Here is an 18,462-nt window from a genome sequence, read left to right on the forward strand (position 1 = left end):
TGCAGGCACCATGTCACATTTGAAGCCCTCTAAGGTACCTAAACAGCGGAAACCTCCCACAAGTGACTATATTTTGGAAACTATATCCCTTAAGGATTTTGTTCAGACATATAGTGAGCATTTAGAACCCACAAATACTACAGAAAATTTGAAAACACTATTGGAGGGAGACACCCACATGCAGTCTACTACGTCTTGCTCTCAGCCTCCATTAGGCGTACTATCCCGAAAAATGGTGCTTGACGGAGCACACGGTGACTCCATCTGCACCATTATAGCCAGTAGCCCCGTCGACACATACGTCCAAAACCCATTTTGCCAGGAATTCAAACAGAAATCCCGATGGGATCACTGAACGCGGAGAGGAATATAGTGTGAAAGTGGCCTAAGATACCAATTTCTAAGCCCATTCATCTGCTCTGTTACAAGAAAAACTGATTAAGGACACGTTCAGTGCGCTGTCATTATTTTACATCAGTATTTGTAAGGCTACTTTCACACATCAGGTTTTTTTTTTTCCATCAGTCACAATCTGTTTTGTATATGGAGATAAGGTATGCACACCAGTGACTATGTAAGGGGAATACATGAAATAGCAGAAACTGCTGTGTGAATTCTGACATGAACAATCCAATAGCTATATGTAAGAATGAAAATGTGAAAAATGGAATCTGTATTACTGCCATGAACATATGAATAAAGAGAAATTTAGCTATTGAATTGATCAATACAACAGAGCCCCAACACTACGCCAAAGTATTTCTCTACGTTGGGGTCCCTAGCTTGTGTGTGTCCTCTCATGCAGTTAAAAAACTTACCGTGTATGGGACGCTGAGACCCAGGCTATATATGCGTATAATGTGGACTGGCAATAGGTGTGGGTGGGGCCGGGTTCACAAACGAAAAACTACTAACATAAGGAATAACGTTTGGAACACCATTCTAAGTCTGAACTGGGTGCAAAAACCTAAAAAAGCATCACTATGGGGAGATAAGGTATGCACACCAGTGACTATGTAAGGGGAATACATGGAATAGCAGAAACTGCTGTGTGAATACTGACATGACAAATCCAATAGCTATATGTAAGAATGAAATGTGAAAAATGGAACCTGCATTACTGCCATGAACATATGAATAAAGAGAAATTTAGCTACTGAATTGATCAATGCAATAGAGCCCCAACACTACGCCAAAGTATTTCTCTACGTTGGGGTTCCATAGCTAGTGTGTGTCCTCTCAATCTGTTTTGTGACTGATGCAACGGATCAGTCGCAAATTGTGGTACAACTAATGGGACGGATCCCTGTAAAAAAAAACGGATCCGTCGTACCAGCTTTGGAGCCTTGCAGTGTGATTGTGTACATACTGGGCATGCTCAGTAGAAAATGACGGAATCCAGCACTGGATTCCGTCGTGCGACGGATTACGGCGGAATCCTGCACCATAGACAACCATTATACCTTTTGACAGATTGTGACGGAATCCTGCGCAGTGCGTCGCTTCGACAATCGAAAAAACGTTACATTGTGCGTTGCTTCTGCCCGACGGTCAGTCGTTTGACGGATGCAACGCAAGGCCATCAGTCGCAACCGTTAATACAAGTTTATGGGAAAAAACGGAATCCTGCAAATTATTTTGCAGGATTCAGTTTTTTCTCAAAGCGACGGATTGTGACTGAGGGAAAATGACGGAAATGTGAAAGTAGCCTAAGCGAGAACCAGTAGTGGAACAATCAGAGAAGTATAATAGAAACACAGGCACCACTTCTGCATTATTCACCCACTCTTGGTTTTGACTTTCAAATACTGATATAAAATACTGACCAAATACTGAACGTGGCCTAATGCTGCTACCCACATTAACTTCTGAAGCCGAGCTAGTAAGTTCTGGACCCTGCAAATTCTCCGGTATCTCTGGCACTAATATCAATCACAATTTTCTGAAGTCAGGGGTGCTAAAGCCTGGGCGGCCATTAAAGATGTAAGAGAGTTTGTTGGACTCTATCTTGCTTGTAGCCTGCTTTAGTAAAATTGGTGGTGGGGAGGCATATAGGTGAAAATGATAGAGCATGGATGCTATAGCCTTTGGGAAACCAAATGATTATGAGCTCTGAGGCAAATTATTAATTTTTTTTTTAATTCTGTATTGTGAGGCCATCTGCTTCTTGTTGATATGGCCTCGGACATGCTGTGCCCCCTCTCATTCATCTATTCTATTTTTTTATGAGGAATGCCAAGTTCTGGGGCTGAGGCATAACTTTTACTGAGCCTTAAAGGGAACCTGCCACTTGGTTTTCCCAGTATAAACTAAGGCAATCGCCTTTACTACCTCTTTTACTACAGTCTACCAACCTGTATATAAGACCCAACCACCTCCACTTACCCTAAAAGAACCCTTTTATGATCCCTTGTAAGGCATGGTGAGTTCTAATTGGCGTTGCTGGTCTTACTTGGAGCCTCCGCTCTCCTTCGAATCACCGTCAAACTTGTTTTTAGCGCAGAGAATTGCTTTAGCTTTTGTAATCTCCTGTTATTAGTGTGTTTGTATTTCTAGGTACTATTACAAATAATACAAGTGTGGCATTTGTTGCATTTTTTGAAGGTGCTGACGTTAGATGCCCGCAACCATGGCAGTAGTCCACATTGTGATATCATCACGTACCCTGCGATGAGTGGCGATGTGCTTCACCTCTTCCAGCAGTTAAACATTTCCAGTTGTGTCTTAATTGGTCACAGCATGGGAGGCAAGACGGCCATGACCTTGGCACTGCAAGAAGTAAGCTGTGCGAATGCAAAGTTTGTCAATTGTCAATATAAAATTACATAGGTGCATGCTGACGTTGTAATAAAAATGTGTATAAAAACACAGAAATAAATAGTGTGTAATTTGATTTCCCACCCCTAGATGGTGAGAATAAACTTTTCTAAAATGGCCAAAAAAAATATCCAAGCTGTCCTCATTTGTACAACGTGTTGCCTATCAGCCACATTTACATAAATGGCACAAAAATGGTGTAATCAGTGCTCTGCTCCCACCCTGAGGGCATTGTCCATTTCGATCTTGTGATTTTACATTAATTTATGATGTAACTAACAAAATGTAGTTAATGCTTTGCTGCTTTTGCAGTTTAAATTAGGAGCCACACACCTATGCATGACTTTTATTAGTTGTCCATCCGTTGCGTGCACGTGTCCAGATGCGTCATCTATACATAATGTATGTTAACAAAATTGATACTGTTTTTGTTCTCAGCCTCACATGGTGGAGCGCTTAGTATCCGTGGACATAAGTCCTTCTCCAGCCGTGCAGCAGACTGGTTTCCCTAAGTATATAAAAGTTATGCAGAATATACGTTTAGAAGGGAAGATGCCAAGATCCACAGCCAGAAGACTGGCAGAGGAGCAGCTCAAAACAACAGTGAAGGTATAGATGGTTTACAGTAACTTTTCTTTCACTTTTATCCCATGAGATTGTGGCAAGGAATGTGATAATTAGGCAACCACATGGAGAAGAGCATATTCTGTTCATTCCATTATATATATTATTTTCCTACTAAATACCCTATATTTTACATCAGATACGGTTGTACTCCTGCATCCACACTATACCCAGTTCATGGTAGCTGTGTCTTACAGCTAACGTCCTAACAGCTCCAATTGCTGCTCTTTAAAGAGGTTTTTAGAGAAGGTGATACAAATGGATGCCATCACATATTTCAAGCTGCAACACATCCGAGTCATGTCAGGACGGGTTGCAGCCTGAAGAAACACTGCTCAAGACATATGTCTCCACTGTCAGAGGAGCACTGTTGTGAACTTACTTGATCTGCTCACTCAGCTGTGGGACAGGACTGAAGGAGTAGAAAAGAAGAAAAAAAAATTGTTTTGGCTGACTGATCACACCAGGCTTTTTCTCTCTAACTTCAGTCTTGCAGCAGCATGCTCATTTGTAAAGATGTTCTGCTGAGTCAGTCTGACAGGTTTACAGCAAGGCACAGAGACTGACTGAGCACACATCTAGAACATTGCTTCTCCAGGATTCAACTTGTCCTGAAACATGAGTAGGAAGGGTTGCAGCTTGAAATACAGTGCCTTGCGAAAGTATTCGGCCCCTTTGAATTTTTCAACCTTTTCCCACATTTCAGGCTTCAAACATAGAGATAAAAAAAATTAATTTTATGGTGAAGAATCAACAAGTGGGACACAATTGTGAAGTTGAACTAAATTTATTGCTTATTTTAAACTTTTACAAAAAATAATAAACTGAAAATTGGGACATGCAATAATATTCGTCCCCTTTAAGTTAATACTTTGTAGCGCCACCTTTTGCTGTGATTACAGCTGTAAGTCGCTTGGGGTAGGTCTCTATCAGTTTTGCACATTAAGAGACTGAAATTCTTGCCCATTCTTCCTTTGAAAATAGCTGGAGCTGAGTGAGGTTGGATGGAGAGCGTTTGTGAACAGCAGTTTTCAGCTCTTTCCACAGATTCTTGATTGGATTCAGGTCTGGACTTTGACTTGGCCATTCTAACAACTGGATACGTTTATTTGTGAACCATTCCATTGTAGATTTTGCTTTATGTTTGGGATCATTGTCTTGTTGAAAGACAAATCTCCGTCCCAGTCTCAGGTCTTTTGCAGACTCCAACAGGTTTTCTTCAAAAATGGTCCTGTATTTGGCTCCATCCATCTTCCCATCAATTTTAACCATCTTCCCTGTCCCTGCTGAAGAAAAGCAGGCCCAAACCATGATGCTGCCACCACCATGTTTGACAGTGGGGGTGGTGTGTTCAGGGTGATGAGCTGTGTTGCTTTTACGCCAAACATATCATTTGGAATTGTGCCAAATAAGTTTGATTTTTGGTTTCATCTGACCAGAGCACCTTCTTCCACATTTTGGTGTGTCTCCCAGGTGCCTTGTGCCAAACTTTAAGCAACACTTTTTATGGGTTTCTTTGAGAAATTGCTTTCGTCTTGCCTCTCTTCCATAAAGGCCAGATTTGTGCAGTGTACAACTGATTGTTGTCCTATGGACATAATCTCCCACCTCAGCTGTAGATCCCTGCAGTTCATCCAGAGTGATTAAGAGCCTCTTGGCTGCATCTCTGATCAGTCTTCTCTTTGTTTTGAGATGACATTTTTGAGGGACGGCCGGGTCTTGGTAGTTTTGCAGTGGTATGATACTCCTTCCATTTCAGTATGATCGCTTGCACAGTGCTTCTTGGGATGTTTAAAGTTGTGGAAATCTTTTTGTAACCAAATGCAGCTTTAAACTTCTCCACAACAGTATCACGGACCTGCCTGTTGTGTTCCTTGGTCTTTGGCGCTTTAAACCGAACACTGAGACTATCACAGAGCAGGTGCATTTGAGTATACACAGATCGATTATATTTATCATAATCAGTCATTTAGGACAATATTGGATCATTCAGAGATGAACTTCTGGAGTACGTTTTCTGCACTGAAAGTAAAGGGGACGAATAATATTGCACAACCCAATTTTCAGTTTATTCTTTTGCACAAAAGTTTAAAATAAGCAATACATTTCATCCAACTTCACAATTGTGTCTCACTGTCTGTTGATTCTTCACCATAACATTAAAATTTGTATGTTTGAAGCCTGAAATGTGGGGAAAGGTTGAAAAATTCAAAGGGGCCGTATACTTTCGCAAGGCACTGTATGTGACAGAGGCCATTTTTATCAAATTCTCGGAGAATGCCTTTAACTATTATTTAAATGTTGCTGTCACGCTTCTCTGAAGTTCAGCAGAGATAATCATTTTCACTATATACTGCAAATGTCGTATTGTAGTATTTAGAACACTTGATCAATGGATCAACAGGTTCTTGTTACTTTTACTTTACTTTAGGAAACTAAACATTAAAGTAATAGATTGCATCTTATCTCTCATCTCCTTTCCCAGTTTAAAAAAAAAGTACAATAAAAATTTGGTATTGGCATTTCTATAAAAGTCTTAATTTATTAAAGTGTAATCAAGCTTGCACTCTGCCTCTCCTTTTAAACTTCTTAGGCGTGACAGCAGCAACTGGTGATTAGGTGATAAATGTACTGTTTGAGGAAACCCGGAAACCCTGTTGTCAAAGTGTTTCCTTTTTATATTAACATTTCAGCAAGAAGTAAAGACCGCAGTGAGAAAGCAGCATGCATCTCTCTTTTTTGTATCAATGCTGCACACTCCCATTCTCCCCTCACACAGTGGTACATTTCAGCGTACAGACAGGAAGTCCTACTCTGCTGTCAAAATAGGGACACAGAAGAGAACTCCATTTCTATTGACTTCTTCAGTCTACTTGTCCTAAAAGGTTAATTACTATTATTACTAAATTATCCAAGAATTTAACCCCCAAAAAATGGCTGAACATTTGCCATAAAAATATACTTGATGTGAAACCAATATAAGGCTATGTGCGCACTAGAAATGTGAAGTTTCTCAAGAAAATTTCTTGAGAAACTTCTGCCAGTGAAAGATTTCCGGACCTGCGGAAAAAATCCGCACCAAATCCGCATGCGGTTTTGCCGCGGATTTGCCGCGGATTTACCGCGGATTTACCGCAGGTTTGTCCCTGCAATAAATAATAAAGATAATCGATAGACAGATAATGGATAGAGGGAAAGATGGATAGATGAATAGATAGATAGATAGAGGGATAGATAGATAGATGAATAGATGAATAGATAGATAGATAGAGGGATAGATAGATGAATAGATGAATAGATAGATAGATAGAGGGATAGAAAGATAGATGAATAGATAGATAGAGGGATAGATGGATAGATAGATAGAGGGATAGATGGATAGATAGATAGATAGATAGATAGAGGGATAGATAGATAGATAGATAGATGAGAAAAACCTATATAATGTTCCACCTCCCTGCATTTTCTAAGCTGGCACCCTTTAGTGACTTTCATGTGGCACTAAAGGGTGCTTAGCCTTGTATTTAGCCATAAAATAAATAAATAATTAAAAAAAAACGACGTGAGGTCCCCCCATTTTTTGTAGCCAGCTAGGGTAAAGCAGACGGCTGCAGCCTGCAGACCACCGCTGGCAGCTTCACCTTGGCTGATAATCCAAAAGAGTGGGTACCCCACGCTGTTATTTTAAATTATATAAATAATTTAAAACAAAAAACGTGCGGTCCCCCCCATATTGGATCACCAGCCAAGGTAAAGCGGACAGCTGGGGTCTGATATTCTCAGACTAGGGAGGTCCACTGTTATTGGACACTCCCCAGCCTAAAAATAGCAGGCCGCAGCCGCCCCAGAAGTGGCGCATCCATTAGACGTGCCAATCCTGGCGCTTTGCCCCAGCTCATCCCGCGCCCTGGTGCGTTGGCAAACGGGGTAATATATGGGGTTGATGCCAGATGTGTAATGTCACCTGGCATCAAGCCCTGGGGTTGGTGAGGTCAGGCGTCTATCAGATACCCGACATCACCAACCCAGTCAGTAATAATAAAAAAATAGACAACAAAAAAAGTTTTATTTGAAAAAACACTCCCCACATAGCCTCTTTAACCAATTTATTGAAAAGAACAATCAATCCACGTCCGGCGTAATCCAATAAGGGGGGGGTCCCACGGCGATCCATACCATAGTCGCTGTCCCAGTCAATGAAGAACAGAATGTTCCCCATTGGCTGGGAGAGCTGTGCAGTGACCTGAGCTAACATCAATAGGTCAGCCCAGGCCACTGCAGGGGATGACGAGCGCTGCCATCAGGAGCATAGATGAGATCATTACCTTCTGTGATCATCTCCTGTACTGCTGATGTCAGCGCTGTCACTGACTTCTATGCCCGCCGCGTTGTCAGAAGTATCGCGAGAGCCCGTGACGTCACCGCTAGTGACAGTCTCGGGCCGCTCGCGAGACGGGCATAGACAGCAGTGACAGCGCTGACGTCAGGAGGCAGGAGATTGTCACAGCAGGTAATGATCTCACCTCCTGACAGCAGCGATCGTCATCCCCGCGGCTCCCAGCACTGCAGGATGTCAGTGTCTGCCTGCGCTGCCGCGTGACAGGCTGCTGACACTGCGGGCAGACACTGACACCCTGCAGTGCAAGCAGCCGCGAGGCCGGAGCAGGACACAGACTGCACGGGACAGACCTGGAGGTCGCACGGAAGTGCTTCTGTGCGGCGTCCAGGGAGTGTGACGTCTGTGTTCTCTGCTTCGCTTCCTCTTCCTGGCATAATGACATCGCTTCCTGCAAAACCGCAGGCAGCGATGAGCATTCCCGCAGGTAAATCGCGGCTATTCCGGTGGTATACCGCACATCATTGCTACCTGCGGAATACCCCCGGAATACCGCAGGTACCTGCGGAAATTAATGGACATGCACATTTTCTCAATAAAGTTTCTCGAGAAAATTTTCTCAAGAAATTTTCTTGAGAAAAATCCGCACAGTGCGCACAGCTATTTTTTTTTCTCATTGAATTTCATGGGAAATGTCTGCACAAAGATTGCAGACATTTCTCAAGAAATTTCCGGGGCAAATCCGCGGGTAAATCCGCAGGTAAAAAGCTCTAGTGCGCACATAGCCTAAGACTGTTTTCACTTAAAGCACCACTCCAGCGTATTGTTTTGTTTTTCAGTGCTGGAGTACTGCTTTAAATCTAAGTACCCTGCCCCCGTTCTTATACTTACCCTTCGGCGGCTTCATTCTTTTCCAGCGTCGCTCCAGTGCAGCAGCGCCATCTTGTGCTCGTAACTTCTGACTGGCCAGAAGTAAGAAGTTACGTCAAAAGCCCTCAGAGCAATTCTAGGAAAACCATAAAGAGGCCAGAATTAGGCTCTCATAAAATTGTATTGATTTGTGACCTCTGGAGCGCTCCAAGTAACTTTAGAGTGCTGTCAGGTCACAAATTGCCTGAAACCGACCAGAGAGTCACTGGAAAAAGATGAAGACTGAAAATTGAAAATCATTTTAAGTGTTTTGTAGCAGAGGCCTGAAAGTTTTGATGCAAAATTTACTGATATTTGGAACTGTTCATAATTCCCTTAACTTTTAATAAAAATACAGTTCCAGCCGCTGAAAAAAGCCCCAAAATAAAATGCTGCCTCCTCCATGTTTAACTGTGAGTATGGTGGTAGGGCAGCCCGGTGGCTCAGTGGTTAGCACTGCTGTCTTGCAGCGCTGGGGTCCTGGGTTCAAATCCCATCAAGGACAACATCTGCAAGGAGTTTGTATGTTCTCCCCGTGTTTGCGTGGGTTTCCTCCGGGTACTCCGGTTTCCTCCCACACTCCAAAAACATACAGATAGGGACTCTAGATTGTGAGCCCCAATGGGGACAGTGTTGCGAATGTATGTAAAGTGCTGTGGAATTAACAGCACTATATAAATGAATAAATTATTATATTATTATTATTTTTATTTTGGTGATGTGTAGTGTTGGCTTTGCACCAAACATAACTTTTGGAATTCTGTCTAAAAATGTAACCTTCGTCTCAATAGACCATAACATGTTTTCCCAAATTATTTTGGCAGACTTGCTATAGGTGTTAGCAAAGCATAGCAGGGTTTGGATTTTTTTCTTTGTAAGAAAATGCTTCTCTCTTTTCACGCCACTCCACAGGCCAGACATATAAAGAATATGGGAGATTGTTGTCACATCCAGTACACAACCAGTACTTGTCAGACATTCCCACAGCTCCTTTAATGTTGCTGTAGGCCTCTTCAGAACCTCCCAGACCTATTCTTCTTGCCTTAAATCAATTTTTGAGGAACATCCAATTCTAGGAAATTTTACTGTTATGCCAAACTTTTTTTTTAAATCAGATCTTTTCTTTATTAAATCATTAGGGATCAATACAGAGAGTATTTCACTTTTCATATAACTGATAACAATAAACAGATAAACACGTGATTCATAAATCAGGTTCTTTCTCTGCATATATGTAAATATAATAGAGTTCTCAAATCATAATTATATTATATAGCTTGAGCCTACAAACCTCGTGGCTCTACAAATAAACAAAACTTAAATTATGCAATAATGCCTCAGACTAACAGGAACACCTCCTCCATCAGCCGTGTCACTCCACATCATATTGCTATACTCTCCCGCCCTTCCCTCTCCGTGCAGTCATCCATGAAACCATTCCAGTCCTCTCTCACCTCTTCATTCAAAGTCCACTTCGTAACAGAAAAAACTAGTTTTAATTCCCTTCCTCACACATGCCATCACTGCAGGCACAACAGTAACCGGTCCAGTATTGCATCCCGAACCAGTGCACTAGAGGGTAGGCCCGGCAACTCCATCCATGGCCGCCAAATGCTGTAAAACTTTTTCAATGTTTTTCTTTTTAAATAAACTCCCCTTTCCAATCTTATGGCGTTATTTAATTTGTTTTTGAGCTCTGGTAATGTTGGTGGTAGAGGGTCTAACCAGTGATATGCAAGTAGCTTTCTTGCTTGGTACAAGATACGGGCTATTCCCAGGGCTGTTGGAGAATCCGGATCCACTTCTCCTTACCACAGACTCAACAGGCACAGGCGGGGCGACGGTTGTATTGTGATATGATATATTTGATCTATAAGTCCCAGGGTTTGGTTCCAGAAATCACCAATGTGTCCACACTCCCACATAACATGCATCAAATGGGCATCATCCTGTCCACACCTAACACACTGTGTGTTTGGTCTGAGTCCCATCTTAAATAGTAGACTGGGAGTTTTATATACCCTGTGGATGAGATATATTTGAGACAGCTTTTGGCACTCCGATACCTCCAGTTTAGGAACTTGTTCCAATATATCAGACCACTGGCCTTCCGTCAGGGGACCGATGTCTCGTTCACATTTGCTTTTAACAATCAATGGATGTGTTTCCAGATGGGCAGGTAGTAATTTTTTATATAGTTCCGAAATAAGACCCTTAGAGGACTCAGATGTAAGCAGCCTATGTAATGTTTGATTATGTGTCACTGTTACCGGGTTTGTCCTCCCCTGTCTTTCCAGTGCGTGTCTCAGCTTAAATACTGATAAAAGAAGACATGCGGAAGGTGAAACTCCGTTCTCAGTTGTTCAAAGCTTTTAAGAGTATTATTTTGTAGTACTTGTGACACTAAATGGATCCCTTTATCCTCCCATCCTCTGAACCCTACTAATATTTTAATTTCTGGCAAGTCGGGGTTCTGCCACAATGGCCAGAGCTCTGTAGGTCCGCTTATCCCCAAAAGAGACTTACCCCTGTCCCACACCCGGAATATCATAGCCAGTGTGGGATATCGTGCCCCATTTATCTGTCTTTGTCCCACATCCAACCGGCAACCTGGGTACTTCCATACTCATCCCTCTCTCACTATATCACCACTGGTATCATACCCTCCTTCTTTGCCCCAACCCCTCAGATGTTGCATCTGGGAGGCTATATAGTATGTATATGGGTTTGGTACCGCCAGTCCTCCCTCCTCCTTTCCCCGCTGTAGCACTTCCAGTCGAATCCTAGCTTGCTTTTTCTTCCAAATAAGTTCCCGGAATATTGTATTAATTTTTACAAAAAATTCCCTACATATCCACACTGGAGAATTATGTATAAGGTATAGTAATTGTGGCATCATTACTATTTTAATTAAATTGGATCTGCCGATATTTGATAGCGGCAAACGGCACCAGGTATGCACTTTTGCTCTGAATCGCTGTAACAGGGGTTCCAGATTTAGGGCCTGGAAATCCTTCAGGATTGGGCTGACAATTACTCCCAGATATTTAAACTCCCGGACCACAGGAACTGGAATCTGTAAGTCCGAAAAGTCCCCCGGAAGGGGGTCCAACGGCATTAAAGGGAACCTGTCATCAGAAATTTCGCCCAAAAGCTAAAAGCTTCCCCCTCTGCAGCTCCTGGGCTGCATTCTAGGAAGGTCCCTGTTATTATTGTGCCCCATGTGAGACCAAAATAAAGCCTTTATAAAGTTCTACCTTTTTGTATGCAGCTTCTGTAAATCCGTCACGGGGGCGGGCTCTCTGCCGTCCGTTATTCTGCCCCCTGGTCCTGTATGCCGCCCCCATCGCTCCTTTCCATATCTGATGCACCGCCCACTGCTCCAGCCATCCCCGCGCATGCCCAGTGCCAGTCTCACAGGACTGAGCAGTGTGACCGCTGGTGACGTGTGCGCAGGCAAGTGATTATGGACGGGACTGTGACTGTTATCAGCAAGTACCCGGCCATAATCTCGTGAGCGCGCAAACCTCTCCAGCATTCACACTGGGCTCAGTGTAGATGCTAGACTGTATGGGCTGCTTCCAGGGATGACGTCCCTTTGTCATGTGATAGGGGCGTGTTCGAAATACTATCACATGACAAAGGGACGTCATCCCTGGAAGCAGCCCATACAGTCTAGCATCTACACTGAGCTCAGTGTGAATGCTGGAGAGGTTTGCACGCTCAAGAGATTATGGGCGGGTACTTGCTGATAACAGTCACAGTCCCGTCCATAATCACTTGCCTGCGCACACGTCACCAGCGGTCACACTGCTCAGTCCCGTGAGACTGGCACTGGGCATGCGCGGGGATGGCTGGAGCAGTGGGCGGTGCATCAGATATGGAAAGGAGCGATGGGGGCGGCGTACAGGACCAGGGGGCAGAATAACGGACGGCAGAGAGCCCGCCCCCGTGACGGATTTACAGAAGCTGCATACAAAAAGGTAGAACTTTATAAAGGCTTTATTTTGGTCTCACATGGGGCACAATAATAACAGGGACCTTCCTAGAATGCAGCCCAGGAGCTGCAGAGGGGGAAGCTTTTAGCTTTTGGGCGAAATTTCTGATGACAGGTTCCCTTTAAAGCCGACTTGGACCAGTTGATTCGTAGACCAGACCTCTGTCCAAATTCCCGAATGATATTCATTGCCGGCAAAATCGAGGAACGTACCCTGTCTAAATATAAGAGTAGATCGTCTGCGTATAATGATATCTTCTGTTCCACGGCTCCACACCGAAATCCCTCTACCTCCCTGGATTTCCGTATTGCCACTGCCAACGGCTCCACTGCAGTCGCGAATAGCAAGGGTGAAAGCGGGCACCCCTGTCTAGTACCTCTTCCAAGAGGAAAAGACTCGGAGACCCTGCCATTAACCCTAACCTTCGCCACCGGTGAGTCATATAGCAGTTTTACCCAATTTATGAATCTATGTCCAAAGCCCATTTTCCGAAGTACAGCCCACATATATTCCCATTCAAGGCTATCGAACGCCTTAGCGGCGTCTAAAGACAAAATTGCCCTTTGTTATGCCAAACTTAAGTCACTTCTTAATGACCATCGTCACAGTGGCCTACAACCTATCTAATGTCTTTAAAAACAAGTTTGTACTCTTCTGACTGAGAATATTCAACAATGATGTCTCTTTGATGTGTTGTAAGCTGTTTATGGACCATGACAGCTGTAATATGCAATCAAAAAATATCAGAAAAATGTTACTAAAACAACTATGCTATATATACAGTACAGACCAAACGTTTGGACACACCTTCTCATCTCTAGAACAACTATTAAGAGGAGACTTTGTGCAGCAGGCCTTCATAGTAAAATAGCTGCTAGGAAACCACTGCTAAGGACAGGCAAAAAGCAGAGGAGACTTATTTGGGCTAAAGAACACAAGGAATGGACATTAGACCAGTGGAAATCTGTGCTTTGGTCTGATGAGTCCAAATTTGAGATCTTTGGATCCAACCACCGTGTCTTTGTAGAAAAGGTGAACGGATGGACTCTACATGCCTGGTTCCCACCGTGAAGCATGGAGGCGGAGGTGTGATGGTGTGGGGGTGCTTTGCTGGTGACACTGTTGGGGATTTATTCAAAATTGAAGGCATACTAAACCAGAATCGCTACAACAGCATCTTGCAGCGACATGCTATTCCATCCGGTTTTCGTTTAGTTGGACCATCATTTATTTTTCAACAGGACAATGACCCCAAACACACCTCCAGGCTGTGTAAGGGCTATTTGACTAAGAAGGAGAGTGATGGGGTGCTACGCCAGATAACCTGGCCTCCACAGTCACCAGACCTGAACCCAATCGAGATGGTTTGAGGTGAGCTGGACCGCAGAGTGAAGGCAAAAGGGCCAACAAGTGCTAAGCATCTCTGGGAACTCCTTCAAGACTGTTGGAAAACCATTTCCGGTGACTACCTCTTGAAAGTCATCAAGAGAATGCCAAGAGTGTGCAAAGCAGTAATCAAAGCAAAAGGTGGCTACTTTGAAGAACCTAGAATATAAGACATATTTTCAGTTGTTTCACACTTTAAGTATTTCATTCCACATGTGTTAATTCATAGTTTTGATGCCTTCAATGTGAAACTACAATTTTTAGAGTCATGAAAATAAAGAAAACTCTTTGAATGAGAAGGTGTGTCCAAACTTTTGGTCTGTGCTGTATGTATAATCATAATAATTTTAAATTTGGTGGTGTTTATGGCGCACAAGGACATTTCCTCTGGCCCCCAAGCAGAATACTGAGGACGGCAGAGCTTGGGCTGCTGTCCTTGTTTTGTAACTCGACGGCCCTTTAATTCCGCCTTAGACTGAGAGCGCATACAGCGTTCACTACCTAGAGTTCAGGCAGCATTCACTACTGAACACTGCAGCGCATGGAGCGAAGAATTGCATCCTGACGCTGGCCACGTAAAAAAATGCATAAAAATACAGTGTATGAACATACCCATCGAGGAGAGGCACACTACAGATGCAAAGAGTGACATATGCAGTTTGCTCACACCATTTTCAGAACAAAATCTGGAGCTCTATATAACATCGCTGTGGAAGTTCCTCTGTGAAATGTCTGAAGCTAAAATACAAATGTGAACATATCCTTATACTGCACTTTGTGCTTTTGTTTGTGCCCAAGGCTGTGCTGAATTTAAGCACAATATCAGTTAGAACGTCTCTAATATGTAAAGTTCATTTGTCTAAGAAGTTTTCATTCAAAGGTAGACTGAGTGTGCTATAAAATAAATAAACAGCACCTACTCACCCGCTGACCACCCGCTGATCTCACCTGCGGATCCTCCACCGCTGCTTTGTCCCACTTCTTTCTCTGCTCTTTGGCTGCAGAAGTCACGTACCGACAATCCGTGCCCAAAGGAGGGTGACCAATACTGGAAGAGAAGGAGAGCAGACAAGATCAGTAGGTGAATACAGGCTGTTTATTATTTTAATTGCACACTAAAGGCCGCTTTACACGCTGCGACATCGCTAGCATTTGCTAGCGATGTCGAGCGCGATAGCACCCGCCCCCATCGCACGGCCGATATGTGGTGATTGCTGCCGTAGCGAACATTATCGCTACGGAAGCGTCACACGCACATACTTGCTCTGCGACGTCGCTGTGACCAGCAAACCACTTCCTTTCTAAGGGGGCGGTCCGTTCAGCGTCACAGCGACGTCACAGCAGCGTCACTGAACCGCCGCCCAAAAGAAAAGGAGGGGAGGAGATGAGTGGCCGGAACATGCAACCCACCTCCTTCCTTCCCCATTGCCGGTGGACGCAGGTAAGGAGATGTTTGTCGCTCCTGCGGTGTCACACATAGCGATGTGTGTTGCTGCAGGAACGACAAACAACATCGTTACTGCAGCAGCAACGATAATTGGGAAGAGGGGAGCATGTCACCGATGAGCGATTTTGTACGTTTTTCCGACGATTCAAAATCGCTCATAGGTGTCACAGACAACGACATCTCTAAAGCGGCCGGATGTGCGTCACATATTCCGTGACCCCAACGAGATCACTTTAGCGATCTCGTAGCGTGTAAAGCCACCTTAAGGCCATAAATAAAAAAGGGATTCAATACCCCTAATTCAATACTAATCTGCATTTTAATATTTTGTTGTTTTTTTAACAGGAAGCATCTGTTCGACAGTTTTTGCTTACTAACCTTGTAGAAGAAAATGGTTATTTTAAATGGAGAGTAAATCTTGATGCCATCTCAAACCATCTCCAAAATTTACTAGATTTTCCAGAGTTTCATTGCTCTTACCCTGGACCTGCGCTCTTTCTGGGAGGAGCGAATTCTCCATACATCAGGTGAACCACCAGGCTTTGTGCTAAATGACAGACATTCATTTTAAATGCATATTCTAGGATCACAATATTGAAGGCCTATTTTAGAATGGGCCATTAATATTAGGGCCTGCCAATGAGCAGTTGTTTACCTTGTTCCATCTATCTGTATGCCAATTGCTGTCTTATGTATTGCAGTGTGATCCTAATAAAGTGCAATGCAGTAATACCCAGCACAGCCATTTCTAAGTAGCCGGCATACTGAGCAGTGTAAAGAAGGAGGCTGTAGCGCTCACTCTTAAATATTGCGTCCCCTTTAAAAAGCTAACCAGCGGGAGTCTAGAGAATCATACCTCTACTTAAAGATAAGCCATCAGTATTGTGATCTTATATAAGCTCTTTAAGGCTGTTATTGATTCATAGATTTTAGCCCCAGACATATCCAAGGGAAATCAGTCTCCGATTACAACTCAACAGTCAAGCACTGCAAATTTACGACACTTGGCCCAGGGTTTTACCCTGCCCCATTCTAAGCTTAACGGGTTATACCTCCTTAAATATAGCAGGGGCCTCTCTGGTCCACATTTTCAGATGCAGTCAGGGACCCTTTAAAGAAGACAGAAATGTTTATTACCACTTCTGTCTTCTCCTTTTCCAGCTACATAGTACTCAATGAGTCTTATGTAGCAAATAAGTATCGCCATTGCCAGTGCTTCTACTGTACCTTGCAGTCACATGATCAATAGGTCTCAGCCCAGCAAATGAGAGCTTACTAGGTCCTAGCAAACCCAGATTAGCTTTGCAATTATGTCACTATAGTAGACTGTTTTTCCCTGTCACTGGAATATCATATGAAGGCCACAGTTGCAGTCGAAAGAAAGATAAGCAATTAAGATAAAAACTATGTTCCTAAAAGATCTTATATGTTCATTTGGGGGTAAAAATTTTTTATATACGCAGTGCCTTGAAAAGATGTTCATGCCCAATTCACTTTTTCATATTTTTTAACATTACACCCCCAAACTTAAATGTACTTTATTGTGATTTAATGTGATATATCAATACTAAGTAGCAAATATTTGTGAAGTGTAAAGTAAATGATACATGGTTTTCTAAACATTTTAAAAATATAAATCTGAAATTGTGACGTGCATTTGTATTCCCTCTCCCAAGTCAATACTTTGTAGACCACCTTTCGCTGCAATTACTGTTGCAAGTCTTTTGGGGTATGTTTCAAACAGCTTTGCACATCTATAATAAAGAGACAGTTGCACTCTGAAATGCTAAGACATGTAAACAATATTATTGCTAAGAAAAAACATGAAAAAAATTGCAGATACTTCGCATATAAAAAAGGCCAGTTATACGTGTGCCCAATAGCCACATCACAGCGTATCTCATTACTGGGTCTCTAACTAAGATAATGCCTCTCTCTGGATTAAAAAAACCCCTCCTATGTATGGACAGACAGGGATCTGTTACTAGAGAATTAAAATAACCTAAGGGTAATGGGAAGGCGTGCATAGCCAGACAGCTAATAATCTAAATAAGAAACTGACAGCACTTTCTACTGGCTCCTATGTGCGCTACTGGGCACACATATAACTAGCCTTTTTTATATGCTAAGTATCTTCAATTTTTCCATGTTTTACCTTAGCAGTAATGCATTTTCAAATTTTTATATTCACTGTTGTTACCAGACTATAAACAAAAAGGGGGGAATTTATCCAGCTCACCTGTCCTCCAATTCCTAGTGATCCTCCAGGGTGCACAAGCCTGCCGGTCAGTCCTGGCCGGTGTACTAGCGAAAAAAGTGGTGAAGGAGTAGGCTCAGCACAGATCCAATAAAATATAAAAAAAACTCTTTATTAATATTTCCTTAAAATTGTCATTCCTGGAAATGCATTGCACAAGGGTATAATATGCACACAGGTGAAACTTAACGCGTTTCGGACCTATATCATAAAAACAAAAGTGTCCTTAGTCATAAGTGTCCTTATGACTAAGGACACTTTTGTTTTTATGATATAGGTCAGAAACGCGTTAAGTTTCACCTGTGTGCATATTATACCCTTGTGCGATGCATTTCCAGGAATAACAATTTTTATGAAATATTAATAGAGTTTTTTTATATTTTATTGGCTCTGTGCTGAGACTACTCCTTCACCACTTTTTTCGCTTGTTACCAGACTAGCCTTTGATGGTGATGGTGTTACAGTGTGGGTAGGTGTCTAGTCAATACAGAATTGCCTTACACAAACCTCTTTTTCCCGAATAACGTAATTAATACAGTCATTATGCCCCTGCATGAACAACACGGGCCTAATTTCCTCTTTGCGGACAGCAATGCTCCAGCTCATCGAGGTTGCATCATTAGGGAATGGCTGCTGGAGACTGGAGTGCCTCAAATGGAGAGGCCTGCACTTTCCCAGACCTGAATCC

At 42.9% G+C, this 18,462-nt stretch overlaps 1 protein-coding gene across 2 annotated transcripts in view; it reads left to right on the forward strand.

The window, feature by feature from the left end:
* Positions 1-18,462, forward strand: part of ABHD11 (abhydrolase domain containing 11) — an 82,407-nt gene that overhangs the window by 24,620 nt on the left and 39,325 nt on the right. For both annotated transcript variants that reach the window (XM_075335386.1, XM_075335385.1), the window contains exons 3-5: positions 2,605-2,778; positions 3,256-3,426; positions 15,863-16,044. In XM_075335386.1, coding sequence (XP_075191501.1) covers positions 2,605-2,778; positions 3,256-3,426; positions 15,863-16,044 — 527 coding nt within the window. The remainder of the gene's footprint in view (positions 1-2,604; positions 2,779-3,255; positions 3,427-15,862; positions 16,045-18,462) is intronic.

This window comes from Anomaloglossus baeobatrachus, chromosome 2 (genome assembly GCF_048569485.1).
Source record: "Anomaloglossus baeobatrachus isolate aAnoBae1 chromosome 2, aAnoBae1.hap1, whole genome shotgun sequence".
Taxonomy (NCBI): domain Eukaryota; kingdom Metazoa; phylum Chordata; class Amphibia; order Anura; family Aromobatidae; genus Anomaloglossus; species Anomaloglossus baeobatrachus.